Below are 20,069 nucleotides of genomic sequence, written 5' to 3'. Positions count from 1 at the left end.
ACTAAATGCACCCATTAAATCAGAATCAGACATGATTTGTGGGTCAGTACTTAGGTCATTTTTGGTATCCATTAAACACATTCCACAGTATACACAGAATGATGTAGTCACTTAGAGATCAAGGTTATTCATCATGAAAACGTACAGGACTCCTCAGATCAGCGGAGAGAATCTGTTTCCCTTCTACATGGTCCTTAAACCGACGACGGGCTTCTTCTAACGTTGCCTTATGTCCTGCTTTTCCTAGTTTGCCCAGAACCAAGCCCCTCAGGAGTGCGTCTAGATGACCTGATTAAGAAGTAAAAGAGACACGGAACTGCTTAAAAATCCTGTTTTCACAAATATGCTACTTGGCTATCCTGTAATTGTGTTATACTATGTCTACCATCTTGAACAAATACAATCAATTACCTTAGTACTTGAGAGAACACCTGATTTACATTACCCAAATCATAAGAGTGAAATGAAGTACTAAACAGATTAGCTAAACAAATAAATTTGCTGACTTTGTCTACAAATGTCAACGATCTGAATTTATTAAATGTTTACTATCTAGGAAAGTACACTGCTAAGGACTGTATGTGAAAGGAAGAGGCGGAACAGGCTTAGATCATGCGGTTTTGACCCAAGATTCAGAGAAAGATCACATACGGAACTATGTGCTGTGTATAATAAATTGAAATCTTAGATTTAAAAATCAACTTCTGACGGATCTATTGACTCCAAAGATGTGTAAATGTGCAATAAGTACATAAGGAGAGGCTCAATATTGGTGATTAGGGAAACACAAACTGAAACCACAGTGAGCTGCCACTTTACACCCACTAGGATGACTGAAGACAGGCAGACAATAAACAAGCACTGTTAAGGATGCAGAGAAATTAGAACCCTCATACAATGCTGGTGGGGTGTAAAATGTGTGGCCACTTTGAAAAACAAGCTGGCAATTCCTAAAGAGGTTAAACAGAGAGTTACCATATGATCCAGCCATTCCACTTCTGGGTATATACCCAAGAGAAATGGAAGCATTATGTCCACACAAAAACTTGTTTACACACATGTTCACAGCAGTATTCACGGCTGTCAAGTAGGAACCATCCAAACATCCATCAAGTGATGAATATACAGATGTGGTACGCCCATACAATAGCATATTACTCAGCTGTAAAAGGAATGCAGTACTGATAGACAATGCAAAATGGACGTACCTTTGAAACATTCTGCTAAGTGAAAAACGCGAGACACAGAAGGCTACGTGGGGTAGGAGTCCACACATAAGAAATGCCCAGAGCAGGCAAATCCATAGAGACAGAAAGCAGATTAGTAGTTGCCAGGGAAGGAGGTTGCCAGGAAACGGGAAGTGACTGCCAATGGGTAGGGAGTTTCTTTTAAGGCTAAAGAAATTGTTCTGGAATTAGATATGGGGATAGTTGTGTAACCTTTTGAACAAATTAAAAAAGACTAAGTTGTATACTTCTAAGAGGTCCGTTTTATGATATATTGATTATATCTCAAAAAAAGAAAGTTAACACCAGCAATGACGGATTGCAATACCAAAATGGACAGGTAAGTCGTGGCATATTCACACAGTGAATACCACTAAGCAATAAAAAGGATGAACACACAGGATGTATCTTAAGTATGATACTGAGCGAGAGAAGCCAGATAGAAGAACAGAATATATATTAGCATTCCATTTATACAAAGTTCTAGAAGAGGTAATATTAACCTAGGGTGAAAGAAGGCAGAACAATGTTTGCCTGCAGGGGACGGGCAGGGGACACCTGAGTGGCAGGGACTGACCGGGAAGAGGCCCTGAGGCAACCTCCTTTGGTGTCTGCATTTGTCAAAAGTCAGGGAGCTGTAACATTTACACTGTGTACCTTGCTACACCTAAATCGTACCTCGGTAAAAAGTAAGTTTAAGAAAACCACAGGAGATCAATAGATAACACAAGAGGACATCAGTGAAGAACTAATTTGTAATTCTGGCTCCAGTACTGACTTGCAAGGCAATGTTTTGTTATTTTGCTGTTTGGCCCTTCCAGCTATAAACCTAGAAAGCTAAAGAAAGACATTCTCCGTATTTCATAAAGCTCTGTTTGAGCCCAAAAAGTTTTACACATTATCACCATGACAAAGAAATACAACATCCGCTAATTTGCCTGTAACTGTCTCCACATACCCTCTCCTGTCTTGTTTCTGGGATCTCTGTTCCTACCTAAAGCCAGTCCTCCACTGGATCTGACTTCTCTCCATCACTTGGCCATCGCTCCAGCAATTACTCCCCTCTCTTCACACCACCAATTTTTCTGTTACTATTTCATCACTGTCATCAGCACAAAAACATGTTATAAAATCTCCCACTTTGTTAAAAAAAAAAAAAGTATCTCCACTCACCTAGCTCTCTCCAGACTACCCCCTTTCAGCAAAAACTCCTTTAAAAAGCTGTCTAAGTGTGTTGTCTCCTCTCCCCCTACTCCCAGTCTGGAGAACCCAAAACTGGTCACCACCACTCCACAAAATTTGCCAAGGTAATCACCAATTCTTTACCTTGCCTGATTCAGAGCAGCATTTGTCATGGTGGATAACTCTCCAACTGTACTGCCTTTTTTTTTTTTTTTTTAAGATTTTATTTATTTGAGAGAGAGACAGAGAGAGAGTGCACACAAGACAGGGTAAGGTCAGAGAGAAGCACATTCCCCACTGAGCAGGGAAGGAGCCTGATGTGGGACTCGATCCTGGGACTCCAGGATCATGACCTGAGCCGAAGGCAGTCATGTAACCAACTGAGCCACCCAGGTGCCCCTTCGTCTGCACTGCTTCTTAAGCTGCCTGGGACATCTCCTTGCTCCTGACTCTCTCACCTCACTGGTCAGCGAGTCTCCCTAGCTGATACCTCCTCTTCCACCCAATCTCCAAATCCTAGCCTAGCCTAAGACCTAGTCCTCAGACTATTCTTCTCTCCACCTACATTCCAGCCCTGCATGATCTCTAGTTTCGTGGCTATATATACCATCTATGAATCTATGAACTAAGTGGATTTATTTGGCCTAGACCACTAGGTATGATACTCTCCACCAGGATGTTTAAAAGGACCTCACATTTCTCATGTCTAAAACCCAACTCCTGATTGCCTCCGCCCCCAGCCTGCTGCTGTAGCAGTCTTCCCCATTCCTACAGATGGCAACTTCACTCCTTCAGTCTCAAGGCCAGAATGTGGCGGCTCCTCTCACTCCACCGCAGCCAGTCCACCACCAAACAGATTCAGTTCTGCCTTCAGAACAACCACAGAATTTACCACCTACAAGTGCAAGCTGCAACCAGTGCCTCAACTGCACTTTGTAACCTGTCTCCCTGCTCCTTTCTCTGGGCTCCCAACTCCGGTCTGGTTTCCACAAAGCAGAGTATATCCAGTCATGTTCTGCTTCAGCTTTCAAGTTCACTTCTCATACCACTAACTGTGAAAATCCAAAATAGTGTACAAGCTCCCATAGGTCCTACAGGAGCTGAACCGCTTCCCACTCCCTGTCTCCCTCACTATTCTGTCCTGACTGTTATCACAAGGACCCAAGCATGCTCCTGCTGCAGGCCTTCCGCACTGGCTGTTCCCTGCTGGACCCTTTCCCTCTGGATGGCCTCCCAGCTCTCTCTCAGAGGTCTCTGCTTATGCACACACATCACCTCATCACGAGGGATGGCTGCTCTGACCACTCGATGAGCTACCGGCCTCCTCCTCTTTGGCTACCTCACCTATCTGGATTTTTCTTCATGATGTCACTGCCACCTAAAATATCATGTATTTAATGATTTGCTGTGCCTCCCACTAGAAGTAAGCCACACAGGGCAATGCTTTCTTCACTGCTGTACCACCAGCTCCCAGAATAGAACCTGGTTATTTACTAGGTGCAAAAGTATTTGCTGAATCAATGAAGGGAAACCACAGAGCTCTAGGTAATTGTTACTGCTGCTCTTACTGCAAAAGACCCCCTCCGGGACAAGACTGCTCGGGAGGGAAATACCATCTTTAGTTATTTGCAGATGGTAGAAAATAATTATATATAAAGCCTTCAGATCGCCCACCATTCCCAACATGTACAGGACAGCAAAAGAGTAAATATGTGATTACAGAAATAATCAGAGGAGAGAACACATGGAGAAAGTAAATAACTTCCTTAGTTCAGGTACTGTCTCTCAGTGTCTTTACAAGTTGTACATATAAGGTGCCTGGAATTTAGGGTAATAATAAATAAAATAATCCAAAATTCCCTTTAGCTTTCCTTGATTATAGATAGGCCTTTGGAACTCTGTAAAAGATTTCTATTCCCACCATTTGATTTGTTTACAAATCATATTTAGCTGTGAATACACATAACCACCACTGTTTTTACTTTGCGACCCATGTAATTTCACCAATAAACTTAATTTCTGGTGAGCTGAAAACATAGTAACATCCAGCAGATACAAAAACGTTACTGATACTGTTAACAACAGCTGAGTAAAAAAGGATCAATTTCTCCTCCATTACTTCCCCATTCAGCACACCCATTACCTTCTCCAGGTTTGGGGTCCCAGCCCAGTCTCTCCCCTATAGGTGAAAAGACATCTTTCACAAACTCCTGGATTTCCTCATAGAAGTCTGTGTGGGACAAGAGAGTTGAGAGAATCCCCAGGTTACAGCTCAGGTCGCTCCACACAGTATAATTGGGCTCATTCACAAAAGCCTCCATGACTTTTAGAACCTCTACAGTGCTAATGATTCCAGCTCGAGCCTGGGATAGGAAAAAACATAAATTAATCTAGTCTTCAAACAAAAACTAAAACAAAAAAACATAAGCATGCATTTTCAGCATTATCTACTGCTAGTCAGTCATGTCTCTGGTTTAAAGGAAATGGGGCTATATAAATTCAAGGGATTATTTAAATAAAAATGCTATCATGACAACATTCCTTATTTACTTTTTTTTGCTATTTATAAAAGAGCCAAGTAAGGAAGCACACTTGGTCTGGTGACAGATGGTGGCTACACATGCAGTGAGCATGGCACGAGGCACAGACTTGTGGAATCAGTATGCTGCACACCTGAAACTCAGGTAACATTGTGTATCAACTACACTTCAAAACGAAAGAAAGCAAGAAAGAAAAAAAAAGAAAGCAAGAAAGAAAACAATTAACTTCTGTTTCTATCCAGTGTCTGGACCTTCGTTTTCTTTTTATTTTAAAAATTCTCAGACTTTCAGAAAAGATGCAAAAATAGTCAGGGCTTTGGCTTTTGACAGAGGCGCTTTCAAAATTGGACCTGCAGACTGTGTCAACATCAGCCTGTCCTTCATTCATTTCTAACAGAAGGCAAACTGGAAGGCACTACAAATTCAGAGTCCTTTCAGAATTAACTAACAGAGCTAGGAAAAAGAACTTCTGTTACAGCAGCCAACTGCACAAACACAGCACTCTCCTGGGACAGGTCTCTCTCAGCAATGAGATCAGCAGATGTGAGGTTGTGTGCACCAATGCTAATCTGTGTTTATACAAAGGAGGAATCCAAAACCAGTTACTGCAGAGGGGAGGGAAAATTTCAAGTCCAATTTAAAGGAACACTAGGAGGAATTTGACAATTTTATCACAGACATCTGGCAATTATCTAACCTATGTTGGAGTCATAAAGATAATACTACTAATTGCTGATTTAAATCCTTTCTGGAACAAAGCCAAATATAACATAATTCTAAAGCTAATGGGCTATTATATTTGAGTAGCAATGGAATGTTAAAAAATACTAGATGTTTCCAGAGAAGTACAATCACTATTTTAGAACACATAGGTCACTCTAAATTAATTATTTAAAAAAACCCAACACATCAGTAGGGAAATTTCTTCAAGGCTCATACCTATTTCTACCAAGAAGAATTTCTGCCTTACAAAGGATAGTTTTAGTTGCAAAACCTGCCTTAGGAGTAGTGAGATGGGATTTGTTTCTGGTAAATTAGATGTGTTTAATCTTGTCTTGTTAATTAATAATTAGTCATTTGTTCTAGTCCCAAAAGGTGTTCAACCTTCAGGAAGAACCATATTCTTCTAATTATGTTTCAGTCAGACACTCCAGGAAAAACAAAATCCTTTAATCAACAAAATCCATCATACTACTTGAGGGAGGCTCACCAAGGAGAAGAGATCATTCTGTAATCCAAGTCGATCCACAGGGGGCAGAGAAAGGTCACGAATGCCTGGTAATAAACTTTCCAGCATGTCTGAGCTATACTGGGTCCGATAAAATCCAACTGTTCCCAGGTTTAACTGAAAAGACACCCAATGGGCATTATTAATTAAACAGTTGCCTTTTTTTTTTTTTTTAAACAATCTTTAGCAGGTGTGAAAAGTGTTCTGGGTTTTGTTTATCTGAGCAAAAACAACAAAGCTCACATATGCAGGCAGCGATGAACATGAAACAACACGTAAAGATAGAAATTGGTTGTCGGGGCGCCTGGGTGGTTCAGTTGGTTAAGCTGTCTGACTCTTTTTTTTTTTTTTTTAAAGATTTTATTTATTTATTTGACAGAGAGATCACAAGCAGGCAGAGAGGCAGGCAGAGAGAGAGGAGGAAGCAGGCTCCCTGCTGAGCAGAGAGCCCGATGCGGGGCTCAATCCCAGGGCTCTGAGATCATGACCTGAGCCAAAGGCAGCGGCTTAACCCACTGAGCCACCCAGGCGCCCCAAGCTGTCTGACTCTTGATCTCAGTTCAGGTCATGATCTCAGGGTCAGGAGACTGAGCCCCACGTCGGGCTCCAAACTGAGCTGGATGGTAGGGAGAATAGGAGTCACATGGGCCAGTTTCTATCCACTCGCAGTGGACGGTTTTAAGTTTACAGAAAATATTTACTGTATGTAAGAGTGCATGGACTGTGGAATATCTGAGAAAGACTAAGCCTTTACACTCATCTACTCATCCAGACTCTCAACAGAATAACAATGTTCAGGTCCTAGATTTTAAAGAATTAAGGAAACTTAAAAGGTAATTTCACATGATTTGTGGAGTGAGGTAATCATGGACTGTCACTACTCTCTATAAGCCATTTACCAATAGGCAAAAATATTTCTTTTTTTAAAATATTTTTTATCAACATATAATGTATTATTAGCCCTAGGGAAAAATATTTCTGATAATACTTATATACAAAACACTTTGAAGGTAAAATAATAGCATAAGATATAAATATTTTTCTATTTATATATAAGTATTTTTTTAAAAAATCACCTCACAATAATACAACTGCTGTTTTATTGATTCCCTTTACCTTTCATTACAGGAATAATACCTTTATTTACGCAATTACAATCACTGCGTACATATGTTTTTCTCTTTTGTAAGAAAAATTTCATACAGCTACATCATCTTCCAGATATAATTTCAAATGGTGGTAATACACTATTCCAGTAAGTAAAATATGTATTAGAACAAAGAGAAAAATGGTTCTTTTCAGAAAAGCAAAGAAGTCTGAGACAACATATAATTCCTATTAGGAACCTATAACTGGGTGAAAAGTCTAGTAGATACTTTCATTATAAATGGTGCAGAGTACAGGATAATGAAAAATCATCTTTACCAACTGTTATTTTTTATGAAATGGTTTCCCAACATCAGTTACAGGATTTCACATTTCAGTGACACAAACTTATTATTATATGTCTGAGCTCACTTGATTATAGCTGTACATTTCCAATGACAACATATCATCGAAGTTAACATCTCATAACAATGATAGTGCAGTGTGAAGTTGCAAGACTACAAATCTTTTGGTTAATGTGACTTTACACATAATCTACTATTTTCTCCCCTTTGATCCCATCTTTTAATATCTGCTTATCTATCACTTCCTTAACTGACATAAGGGAAGATATCTAGACCATATTATTTGAAAATTGGCCCTAAATTTCTGTCTTTGCAAGTCCTAGTCTAAACTAATGCAGAATTTAGAGCCAGCCATAAAATGCATAAGGGGAGTGAGAGAAATCAATCAATTTAGGTCAGATAAAAACAGTCAGGCCATTTCTAGACTCACCTTTACCCACTGGTCCGGTTTGACATTTTTCAAAACCACGTTCATCTCTGGCTTGTCCATCAGAATTTTCAGTTTGGCATGGTTGGGATCTTCGCTAGTAGAGATCGTGATAGGAACCATCCACTGGGGACAGTCTTCTCCTTAAGCAAGAGAAGAACGAATAGGAAACTTGAGAAATATTTTGTCACTGGAAGAAAAAGAGGGTAAAGCGGAGAGAGAGGACAGGTGTCCTACACACGAACTTGAGTCTAACTGTTAAGCCAACAGCTCATATTCAATGGTTCATAAACTCTTCCACAACCGGAATAATACTAGTATAAAGGAAGAGAGGATTTATTAACAAAATCACAATAGCCTAAAAAAAAAAGAGAACAGTTTATTCAGTTGTAGTATCACAAATATAGTGATTTTAATTTGCCACTTTCCCTTTACAGAGCAATAGAGACAGTAATGATTTTACTGTTAAGAGAAATTTCGAGTAGGTAAAAGCTCTCACATAGCATTTAAAAACATTCTAAGGTGCAGGTATATATACTGCTGAAACACTGAAGGGTTGATTTTATTTCTGTGATAGACACGACAATCCTTGGAGCTGATGGATTCCACCACTAAAAAGTGATAGCTAAAAGTCAAAACTTTTTAAAGGCAGATAACATACTGCCTTTGAGGTATCAGATAGCAAAACAGACTCTGAATTAAGATACTGAACAGACTACGGGGCGCCTGGGTGGCTCAGTGGGTTGAGCTGCTGCCTTCGGCTCAGGTCATGATCCCAGGTCCTGGGTTCGAGCCCTGCGTCGGGCTTTCTGCTCAGCGGGGAGCCTGCTTCCTCCTCTCTCTCTGCCTGCCTCTCTGCCTACTTGTGATTTCTCTCTGTCAAATAAATAAATAAAATCTAAAAAAAAAAAAAAAAAAAAGATACTGAACAGACTAGAGTCACTGCCCAGTGCATTAATGTAAACTATTAATAAGTTATATACTTTATGCTATTAGGCTAAATGACAAATCAGAATTTTCTTCTAATGTTGGGATAGTTCAGGTTTTATTACTACCTATACTGGTCACAGAGTGTTTGAAAAAACTGCAAATCCTGTCAGTCCTACTATGCAGGCAGCAAACAGAAAATGTAACACTTCAGGATTTATTTTGGATAATAAACTTGTCATCTAACTTGTCAGACATAGTTATTTAAAGAGTAATTCTAAATGCTAAGCAAGGTAAGGATGGAAGGCTGTACCTTTTAACCCTAGTAGAGTGTACCGTATTTTGGAGGGTAGAGCATAAAAACGTATTGGTGATTCTGATATACATCTCCCCTTATTAAGAAATGTTATTTTAAAGGAGGTGAGAAAGGTGCAGAGAAACACTTCTAATTTTCTGAGCAAAAGAATCAACGACCTGTAGAAATATTTGAAAAACCAGAGTTGAGTGGTGGGTAAAGGTATAAACTCATGTAATCCAACTATTTTGTTTGAATTCCTACTCTTTAACTCATTAGATAGGTGACCTTGGGCCACTTAACTAACCCAGCTTTGCCTCAGCTCCCTCATTTTATAAAAAGGAAATAATACTATCTACCTAATGAGGTTGCTGAGACTATAAAAGAAGGATCAGTACTTCTAAGTACTACTAAGCTATACTGCTTAGCACGGTAACTGGTACATAATAATGCTAAATAATGACTGGGCTTTATTTATTTACTTGTTCACTTACTTAGTATGCCCAAGAATTTAAAAAAAAAAAAATAGCTACCCATACAAGTGTGCACCAAGGCTTCTTTTAGGAATGAAGGCTAGAGACATTACTTCTTGGGTGTTCCTAATTTATTCCTTATAGCTTCCAATAATACACAGAAACAGGGAATTTCAAAAATCAAAGACTATCAAAACACTACAAATATCTCATGAATCTTTTTTGATTTCCAAGATTTCATTTTTATTTTATTACCATTACCTTATTTTTTCCTTATTTTTAATTCTATTAAAAATATTGAAAAATGGATTATTTCCTATTAATTGGAACACTACTCATATGGTATTCAAATTCATTTATCAGCTCCCACTTATAGCCACTTGCTTACCAACATAGGGTCCACTGGCACAGAATTTCCTTTGGGACAACCTCAATAATCTGTCATCTTCTACCTAAAGAGGGAAAACAAAAGCTAAAATAGTAGTATTGACTTTTTTTTTTTTTTTTGGTGGGGGCAACACTTCTGTGACAAAACAGAAGGTGAAACCAGGACAGCCAAGTGTCTCAAACTGCAACAGTGATGAAGATGATGACACTACATAATGGGAGAAGACATCACTTCTCATTTAGGCCTCAAAATAACAATACTTTAAATAAAAGGCCATGTTTTACATAAGAAGGGATTTACACACAGACAAGAACTTAAAACTATTACCACTTCCATAAGGATACATAATAAATAATAGTACAGCAAGCTGTTTTAATCTTTATAGAGGGAGGTTATGTCTTCAGACTCTTCCACTTCCACTTCTAAAAAGTGACAACCTTAGATTAGCCTGTCAGGAATTCAAATTTTCAAAGTGACCAATAAACATGAAGAAGCACACAGCTTGGTTCAAAGGCTGAGCTTAAACCAACTCTGCAGTCCTGGAATAAACCCCACTTGTTCATTTTAGATTCACACCATGGGGTGCCTGGCTGGCTCAGTCAGAAGAGCAAGCAACTCTTGATCTCAGGGTCGTGAGTTCAAGCCCCACATGGGGAATAGAGATTAAATAAATAAATAAATAAACTAAAAAAAAAAAAAAAAAAAAAAAAAAAAAAGAACACATCAACAAGTTTACAGAGTTTTCCTTGGGGACAGTGAAAGTAGACAACAGTTTATTTTCTCCTGTAAGTATGTATGATTTTAATGACGTGGGGGACAAATGGTCAGAGATAATATATCGCCAAGGAAACAATGCAAGGGCTGGGTTCAATGTTACCTAGAATACTAACATACAGAAAAGCAAACCTGATGACACTGACTGAATTTCATTCCACATAGCGGCGGGGGAACTGGAGGGTCTGTTGTAAGGTTACCTGCTCTGCTTCCACATAAATGAGGGGGAATCCCATCTGTTTGGTCCAGGTGTTCATCACCGCTGCTATAGGTTTACCACTGGCATTCTCTAAACTCTCCCAGAGATCCTCTAGAAGATAAACACAAACAATGAAAATCTAAAATGTTTACATTTTTGTTTTCCTAAACAAACCAAAAATTTTTTGTAACTCCTGACATCACATCGCTAACCAATTCTTATTTTTTTTAAAGATGTTATTTATTTATTTGACAGAGATTACAAGTATACAGAGAGGCAGGCAGAGAGAGAGGAAGAGAAGCAGGCTCCCTGCTGAGCAGAGAGCCCGATGTGGGGCTCGATCCCAGGACCCTGAGATCATGACCCGAGCCGAAGGCAGAGGCTTTAACCCACTGAGCCACCCAGGCGCCCCTTTACTAACCAATTCTTTGGTTCTTTCAGGTTCAGGAGACAAACAGGAGGTCAAATTAATGTCCCCTCACTTCCACATTAAATAAACTCTATTACAAAAACTGGTCTTAAAGTCTAAGATGTCCTTAATTGTTCCAATGTACTAAAAAAAAAAAAATCAGGGGCGCCTGGGTGGCTCAGTGGGTTAAGCCGCTGCCTTCGGCTCGAGTCATGATCTCAGGGTCCTGGGATCGAGCCCCGCATCGGGCTCTCTGCTCAGCAGGGAGCCTGCTTCCTCCTCTCTCTCTGCCTGCCTCTCTGCCTGCTTGTGATCTCTCTCTGTCAAATAAATAAATAAAATCTTTAAAAAAAAAAAAAAATCACAGGGGCGCCTGGGTGCCTCAGTGGGTTGAGCTGCTGCCTTCGGCTCAGGTCATGATCTCAGAGTCCTGGGATCGAGCCCCGCATCGGGCTCTCTGCTCAGCGGGGAGCCTGCTTCCTCCTCTCTCTCTGCCTGCCTCTCTGCCTGCTTGTGATCTCTCTGTCAAATAAATAAATAAAATCTTTAACCAAAAAAAAAAAAAAAAAACCAAAAAATCAAAAATTATAATAAATAAAAGATAAACAGGGGAATTCAAACAAGAAAAAATGGAAACAAATAGAAACATATTCAAGATCACCCCTAAACAATTCATATAAAACCATTATACCCATTCGATTAACAGAGGTTAAAAAATACTCAGTGCTCTGAGGCTGCAGTAAAACTCACACAGTCAAACAGCACTGGTGGTCAAGTAAACAAAAAAGCAATACACTGTAATACACACTAGAAGGAGGACATGAACAGAGGAAAAGCCTTTCAAGAAAAATCCAAAAAAATAAAGGCTTCATGAGAGTTGGACTTTTGGTCAGCATTTTGAAGAGGAGTTGTTCATTAGACTGACAAAGGGAAAAGGGCAATCCAGGTAGACAGAATAAATGCCCTATGTACAAAGAAAAAAGTATTAAGAAAAGACAGAAAATATCAGCAACAGCAAACGTTCAGTATGCAGAAGACAGAGGCCCAGGTGTGGGAGCAGTAGGCAGTGAGGCTGAGACAGCAGGCGGGGCTAGCGGCCAGGACCCCGTGGGGCTCTACTGTGCAGGGGAGTAAAGTATCGCAAGTGTTTTTTTTTTTTTTTTAAAGATTTTATTTATTTATTTGACAGAGAGATCACAAGCAGACGGAGAGGCAGGCAGAGAGAGAGAGAGAGAGAGAGGGAAGCAGGCTTCTTGCTGAGCAGAGAGCCCGATGTGGGACTCGATCCCAGGACCCTGAGATCATGACCTGAGCCGAAGGCAGCGGCTCAACCCACCGAGCCACCCAGGCGCCCCATCGCAAGTGTTTTTAATCAGCAGGTGAGGCAGTCAGAGACTCGATTTAGAAAGATGACCCTGGGCAGCCTCATAGTGAGAGAGAAAACTGAAGAGAGTGGGGCAGGCAAGAAGTACTAAGCTGGTAGGCAACTATGGAGTTCAGGAGAGAGATCGTGAAGGCATGGATTAAGCAAAGGGGAGTGAGGAGAGACAATCAAAACCATGGATGGGGGTTGCACTGTGTCTGAACTACCAACTGTCCTTCATAACACCAGCAAACCAAGAAACGATACAAGGTAGGCCTCGCTGTGCAAAGGGTGGCGTCTCAACCAGAGGCACTGGCTTTGCCCGGAAGCTTGTTAGGCAGATCCTCCGGTCTCTCCCCAGACCAAATGAACTACAAACACTTCCGCAGACCCTGGGTCATGGCATGTATGTTACAGCTTAAGCACTATAAGGTTCTGTCCTCAGGTATTACATGTATGCATGCTAACGACTCAGAAAACTTACAGGAGCACATTTCCCTGTAGCTCTGCTTTAAGGAATGGAATGCCTCTCTCTTTTATAAGCTGAGATGGAAATTTACGGTGGGAGGTTGGGGAGGTGGGAGGGGATAGTGTCAGGCCTACATCATGTCCTGAACAGAGAGGCAGATATACTGTATTTTTAAATTCATGGGTCACAAACCTCAGAAAAAGCCCATGGCCAGCCCTCTCTGAACTTCTGTCATTCTATTAGGTATTAGTGACATTACACAAATCTTGCTTTTAAACTATTTTTGTTCACTGAAGAACTCAAAACTCCAACTCTGGCTCTTTTTTATCTTCAATCAACTCATACCTTTATTCTTTCTTTTGGCTCCCATACACAGTAAACCTCAGACCACTATACACTCTAAACCACTTAATAATCTTAAACCTTCACTCAAACTCACTGAACTAGTTTCATAAGTTCACTAAAAAATGGTTAATTTGCAGCAATTTTAATGGCCAATGGTCAACTTAGGCCAAAAAAACCCCCAATGAGCCCCAAAAAGAACAAGTTCTGGTAAGGTAAACTGAACTCTTCGGACTCTCTAAGGTATCAGGACTTGAGCTACGGAGAGCAGAGTCCTGGAGGGGGACCGGTAGGATAACAGGTTCTGATTCATGCTGATCCATCACATAACACATGGCACCAAACAGGTCAACTTTGTTTCCTATCTATCACATGGAAGGTTAAGCATTTGGAAAAAATGGAAATGTCCCACTCTGGATAGAGTGCCAACACCTCCTCTTCACTGCTATCTCAAGCTCTTAAAGATTACCTGTGGCAGCATTCTTTTGTTGGAACTTGGTTAAATACATGTTCATTCCTTTCTTAAAGTCCTGAGAAAACACAATTTTTAAAATCCAGTGGATTAAGACCTTGGAATTTATAGTGTATTTGCATATTAGTACTCAAAAGCTAACTTACTCAAATCAGCTGAGTGTCAGACTTACTGAAAAACAACTATCTGTCATAATGTCTACTGTCTTTTACTTAAGTATGCACCCTCTTTGCCTTGCATGTCTGTTTTTAACTTTTATACCAGCCTCCCACACATCCCCCAAATGCATTTATACATCATTCATCTAAGAGACCGTAAGAGTCAATATTAAAAAGAAAAGAAGATAAGCCAGATCAGGGTAATATCCTTCCAGAGTCTAGAAAAATTAATTAGGAACTTAATCTAAATAAATGTAGACACTTTTTTTTCCATGCAAAACACTGTGATTTCACCATAAAAGGATAGAAGACTTTTTAAAATGGCTTTTTTACCTTATCCCCAATGTAGTCATGGAGCATTCGGATGACAGATGCACCTTTGCTATATGATATAGCGTCAAATATCTCATCAACTTCAGCAGGATGGCCCACACTGACCTGGCAGACAGTGTGATTCAGGGTTATGACAGGAAACGAACAGCCTCTACTACTGAATGACATAAAAAGCTTTCTAGGAAAACCCTCCTAACTCATAAGACACTCTTCCGCCTTTAGCTCACTCATGAATACATAATGATGACCCTTAAAAAGAGTGTAGTAACTAACAGTAATAAAGTGGAGCATATAACATGATCCCCATCATCTCTGCAAGTCTTGGCTTGGCTTTGCTGGGAGGCAAATCACCATGGATCTTTTTATTGGTGAACTGGGAGAGGGAGGAAGAGAGAGATGAGAAACATTTGATTTCTTGCAACTGTAATGGCTTACAATTACACAGAAGCCTGGTTAAATATGCCAAAGTAGACGTAAGTCTAGTTCTTTGGAGGCAAAATTTGTCCATCTAAACTAGCCAAAATAAGGACAGGCTAAGTCAAAAGAAATAAAATATATATAAAAACAGACAATGACAACAATAAAAGAATATGTTCAGAGTTTTCTTTGAAACAAACAACAGAATCATAATGTTCTCTTGTGCATACTGCCCAACAGGCATGGTTCTCCCATACTAGTCAATAAAAATGTATTTAATGAAAGCTTATGGGTATATAGCACTTGCCTCCACAAAGATAAAATTCTTCCACTGCCTACCTTAAAAAGAAACATAATAATATATTAAGTCTTGTGAGATTTCAAGACTGAAAACATGAATTTAAAAAAACAAGTGAATTATCCATGCAATTTTCTTTTCTTTTCAGGCTCCTAAGTATCTCTATAAAAAATTACTTATTTCTTTAGAAATGAGAGCAAAGGACAATGGTTGAAAAGTATGGCTCACTTCAATAGGATGGCTGTTATCTAAAGCATCAAGCTCCTGGGCACGGGTGTAATCGGCAGATACAAACTGAGTCCAGATATCATACTCTGGGAAGCAGTGGTCTACACACAAATATTCAATCCATGATGCAAAGCCTTCATTTAACCAAAGATGAGTCCACCATTCCTAAAAATAAAAGAAATAAATGTATAAAGAAAACAAAATTTTTATCATTCCACTAATTTAAAAAACTCACATGTCCCTCCCACTATACTCTACAACTTTTAATAAGCCAAAATTCAGGGAAAAACATTCAGTAAATAACTCACATCTCTAAATAGAAAAGATGCTTAAAAGAGATGCTAAGGAAGGCCAACTGGTGATTTTGGCATTAGGTCTAAGGGACATTTCAAAACATAGCTAAGTAACTCTTTATTACCAAAGCTAGGAAAAAAATGGAAGGAAAATGGAGGGAGTGAGGGGAGAAAGTCCTTATATGGAAAAGAGGAAGAGAACAGATAAATGTAGGCAAAAGACTGAATATATGGTCAGGTAAAATTTAGTTGAATAAACCAGAAAGCTACCAGAACCAAACAAGGAAAACTGGAAAAGATTTCCATAATGACTGACTGACAAGTTAAAACTTTCTAGATAAATAGAAAGGCAGTACTGCTTATACAAAGATTAGGTAAAATTAACAGAAGTTTCATGGCAATAAGTAGTTCAGTAATGAACGGTGTTTAAGTACTTATAGATTATAAAATTCTTACCTGCTAGTAAAATGGACAAAGAATATAAATGAGTCAAAGATAAAACCAACTTTAAAAAAAAAATCAACTTTTTAGAAAGAGATTTTATTCTAAGTTTCATTAAAGTTGATTAAATCTCTTACAAAAAAAAAAAAGCAATATAAGAATCCAAGATATATGCTAAAGGACTAATGTAATGGTGAAAAGAAAAAAGGCATTTAAAATTCTGAAAAGATCAAATATTTTCAACATTAAGTGATGAAAGCCTATCTGTCTAAGTGGTTTGTACGCTTACTTAACTAGTAGCTTCCAAGAAGATAAGCTGGTACAGAGCTAGTTACTCACCAACTTATCATGAGCCCTTAAATTTCAGTTAAAGAAACAACTGACATCTAATAACTATAAGGTCACTCAAATTCAGTAAAAAGTTATTTAAAAGCTATATGAGAATGTGCACATTTTTCCTACTAAAATTTATTGCTGGTAATTTAAAATCATAAAAAATAAAGACTGCTCAAAACTAACAAAAAATTCGTAAAAACGAACTTGCTACATTTGGAGAAGAGAATATTTCTGTACATGTTGGAATACACGTACCAGCATACTTAATTCCACATGAAATTATATTTCAAAACTTTTTTTCACCCCTAAGTAAAAATTTAAACATCTAAAGCAAAAGGAAATGGTTTAATTTTAAGGGCTGGCGTTCTTTAAAAACTGTCTCAGACATGTAATGGTTGCTAAATGTCTTACTGTCTTGCTTATTCCTGTGACATATGGACTCAACTAACATCCAAGTCAGGTTCTGCTCTTTGGCAGCCTAAAATGCTATCAGGGAATTTGGCTGGCTCCAGAACCTCCAGTTCTTTCCTTGCAGGGGTACTTCTAGTTCACTCATTAAACTCTGCTCCCAAGTTCTAACACAACTAGCCAACATAGAGAGTGCTTATTTGGAGTGAGAGGGAAAGGTCAAGACTTGAGAACAGAGATCATTCACTGAAAACATAATAAACAATAATTTCAATGGGACAGCTGAAAATTTTATTATACTTAACAGTTATTCCCTAGTTTCATTTCTATCAAATTTCAACTTAACTTTTTTTAAGCAATGAGAAAACTGACTCCTAAAAACATTGCAACCTAATGGATTATGTTCAGGTTATTTTTCAGGTACTTAACTACATAATAAATATGCTCAAGAAACTACAGTTAGCCTGGAATCTCTGAACCTAAGAGGAGTCTCTTTCTCTCACCATAGTATTATGACTTCACCATTTGTAGGCAAATTCTACAACAGTTTAGGAAATATTTTATGTTGAATAAAGACTGTCCACATTCTTTTGATTGACAAAGATATTCTGATAAACACTGCTGAGCAGACTTTCTAAAATAAAGATTTTCTCTCATTCATTTTTTAGTACTATGTTCCAGTCAAACCTGAAATACTATGTAGCCAAAATAATGTGCAGCAGGACGAAGATAAATATATTTGAGCACTTAAAAATATTAAATACCATAGTAACAAGATTTCCAAACCATTGATGGGCGAGTTCATGTCCCACAACCAGAGCAACCCACTGGCGTGATGAGGAACAGGAGTTTTTTGGATCAATAAGCAATGCAGTCTCCCTGTGTTTAAAAAAAACCTTTTTTTAAACAATGTTAAGTATTACAATAAAAGGAGGCATACACAAATGGGAGAGGGAGAGTCAAACAGTAAATAAGATGGTCAAGTTAGGCTTTAGAGATATCAAAAAAACATTTCCTCAGAGTGCACAGAATAGAAAAAGTTCTGGGAAGATTAAGGACTATTCCAACAGAATTCATACAACAGAAGATCAAAGATGAGACACAAGTTTAATCATCAGTTTGTAAATAGGACAGCTGTCCGAAAGTTTTAAAAAAACTTAGTCTAAAGGATTAGGGATTATTGTGCTAGACAGAGAGAGTAGACAGTCTCCCACTAAAAAAAGGGGAGTGGCAAACGGGGGGAAGATGCATTCCACAGTCCCAACAAGAACACTGAGCAGGCCATCCAAAACTTAACTCATCAAAGAAGGCGGGGTAAAAACTTGTTTACAGACCCTGCTTTAAAAATTATACAACCCACATGTTTGTACTGTGGTGACAGAGAAGTAAAAACTTAGCTAGAAAACATTAAAGCAGAGATCGTTCTTCAAGCTGGAAAAGTAACTATGAAACTCCTGGGAGGAAGAGGAGGCACCAAAATGAGAAACTCAGCCAAAAATAGATCTAAAAATGTTACTAATGCCAGATGCTCACTTTAAAATCTTACAATCTGATAGTAGCACCAGAGGGTGTTCATCTGCGTTCCTGAAATGTGTGCAGAAGTGGGGGAGGTAGGAAAATTTACAGCAGATCATAAAGCAGAAGCTACTCAACTGTGATTAGGAGTGAAGCTCTTATGAAATGAGTGACTGAAAAGATAAGGCAGGGTAATGAATCATTAACATACCTATAAGTAACAAGGCCCCAGTTCTCCATGGCACCTTCATAAAATAAATATAAACATTTATTGATATATGTACATACTTCTTCCTCAAAATCACAAAATTCAAAAAAGTTATTACAATTTAGCAATAAAATGAAATTTACTTTACCAGCTGCAAAGTCTGCAATAGCAATGAGATCAATTTTAGGTAGAGGATAAGGAACATTGAAGTAGTCCTTATAAAAAGGCAGGGTTTTAGCAGCAACCTACAAAAGTATAAACAAAAGAACCATCTGATAAATATTTTATCGTAATTCATATAGAAATCCACAAAGGAATCCTGTTGCAAGCCAAAGCATCTCAAGTTACTAGAAACCAACCCTGGGGAACCCTACCTCCAAGTCTTTGGCTTTTGTTATGTTGGCCAAACTTTAATCCATTTATAATATATTGGTATGAAAAATACATTACATCTTTTCCCACCCACTCTGTGGATAAATAAATTCCACTCTAATATTCTCTTAATCATTATCTTATAAAATGCTAATGTGACACCAAGGTTGGTAGCTTCAAAATTAAAAATTAAAAATAAAACCAAAGTACACAACAAATTTCAGACTAAGTTATAAATAATTGTACTAATAATTGATCAGAAATGTAAATTCCCCAACCTGGAGTTATGGACTGTTGGAACAATCCTCTTCAAGTACATTTACCTCTAACGCAAATTTTCCTTGCTCTGCTTTGCCAACAGGGGTGTAAACACGGACACACACACCGTCTTTTGACCTTGTTTCTACAAAGTCATATTCACCCACAACAAATGCCACCAAATATGTAGACATGACAGGTGTGCGGGCAAACTTCACTTCCACTACATTTTCATCATCAGGATATGGTTTCCGATCAATTACATTCTTTAAAAAAGAAAAGAAAAGAAAATTTAAACAGATTTACATTAAATATCTTAAAGCAAATACTAGCCAAAAATATGTGCAGCTTCTCCCTCCCCCTTTCCAGCACGGCTTACTTATCTATCCCAATTCATCCACTGCTTTTATGCTATCAAAATCTCTCCTATTAAGAAGGAAACACTAAGAAGTTGGGGGCTGAAGTGTTAAAACTACCAGGAATCTATGAGAGAAAAGAAGCAACTTTTCTTGAATACCTACTATATGCCAGGCACTGGGATGTTTTAAGTAAGACCTCAACACTTTCCAAGTGAAATAAGGATAGAAGGCAATAATTATTAATAAACAGTAATTGTGAAATCTACATTTCAAAGGGTAC

The 20,069-nt window shown here is 38.5% G+C and overlaps 1 protein-coding gene across 2 annotated transcripts in view; it reads right to left on the bottom strand.

Annotated features, from left to right (window-relative positions):
* Positions 1-20,069, bottom strand: part of NPEPPS (aminopeptidase puromycin sensitive) — an 89,958-nt gene that overhangs the window by 8,427 nt on the left and 61,462 nt on the right. For both annotated transcript variants that reach the window (XM_047707896.1, XM_047707895.1), the window contains exons 6-18: positions 19,496-19,696; positions 18,949-19,045; positions 18,804-18,837; positions 17,842-17,956; positions 15,600-15,764; positions 14,657-14,761; positions 14,163-14,223; positions 11,112-11,221; positions 10,138-10,201; positions 8,058-8,197; positions 6,159-6,293; positions 4,552-4,771; positions 146-288 (exon numbers count right to left, since the gene is read on the bottom strand). In XM_047707896.1, the coding sequence (XP_047563852.1) occupies positions 146-288; positions 4,552-4,771; positions 6,159-6,293; positions 8,058-8,197; positions 10,138-10,201; positions 11,112-11,221; positions 14,163-14,223; positions 14,657-14,761; positions 15,600-15,764; positions 17,842-17,956; positions 18,804-18,837; positions 18,949-19,045; positions 19,496-19,696 (1,590 nt within the window). The remainder of the gene's footprint in view (positions 1-145; positions 289-4,551; positions 4,772-6,158; positions 6,294-8,057; positions 8,198-10,137; positions 10,202-11,111; positions 11,222-14,162; positions 14,224-14,656; positions 14,762-15,599; positions 15,765-17,841; positions 17,957-18,803; positions 18,838-18,948; positions 19,046-19,495; positions 19,697-20,069) is intronic.

This window comes from Lutra lutra, chromosome 16 (genome assembly GCF_902655055.1).
Source record: "Lutra lutra chromosome 16, mLutLut1.2, whole genome shotgun sequence".
Taxonomy (NCBI): domain Eukaryota; kingdom Metazoa; phylum Chordata; class Mammalia; order Carnivora; family Mustelidae; genus Lutra; species Lutra lutra.
Note: the sequence above shows the minus strand (reverse complement) of the source record. Positions and strands in the feature narration are given on the sequence as shown.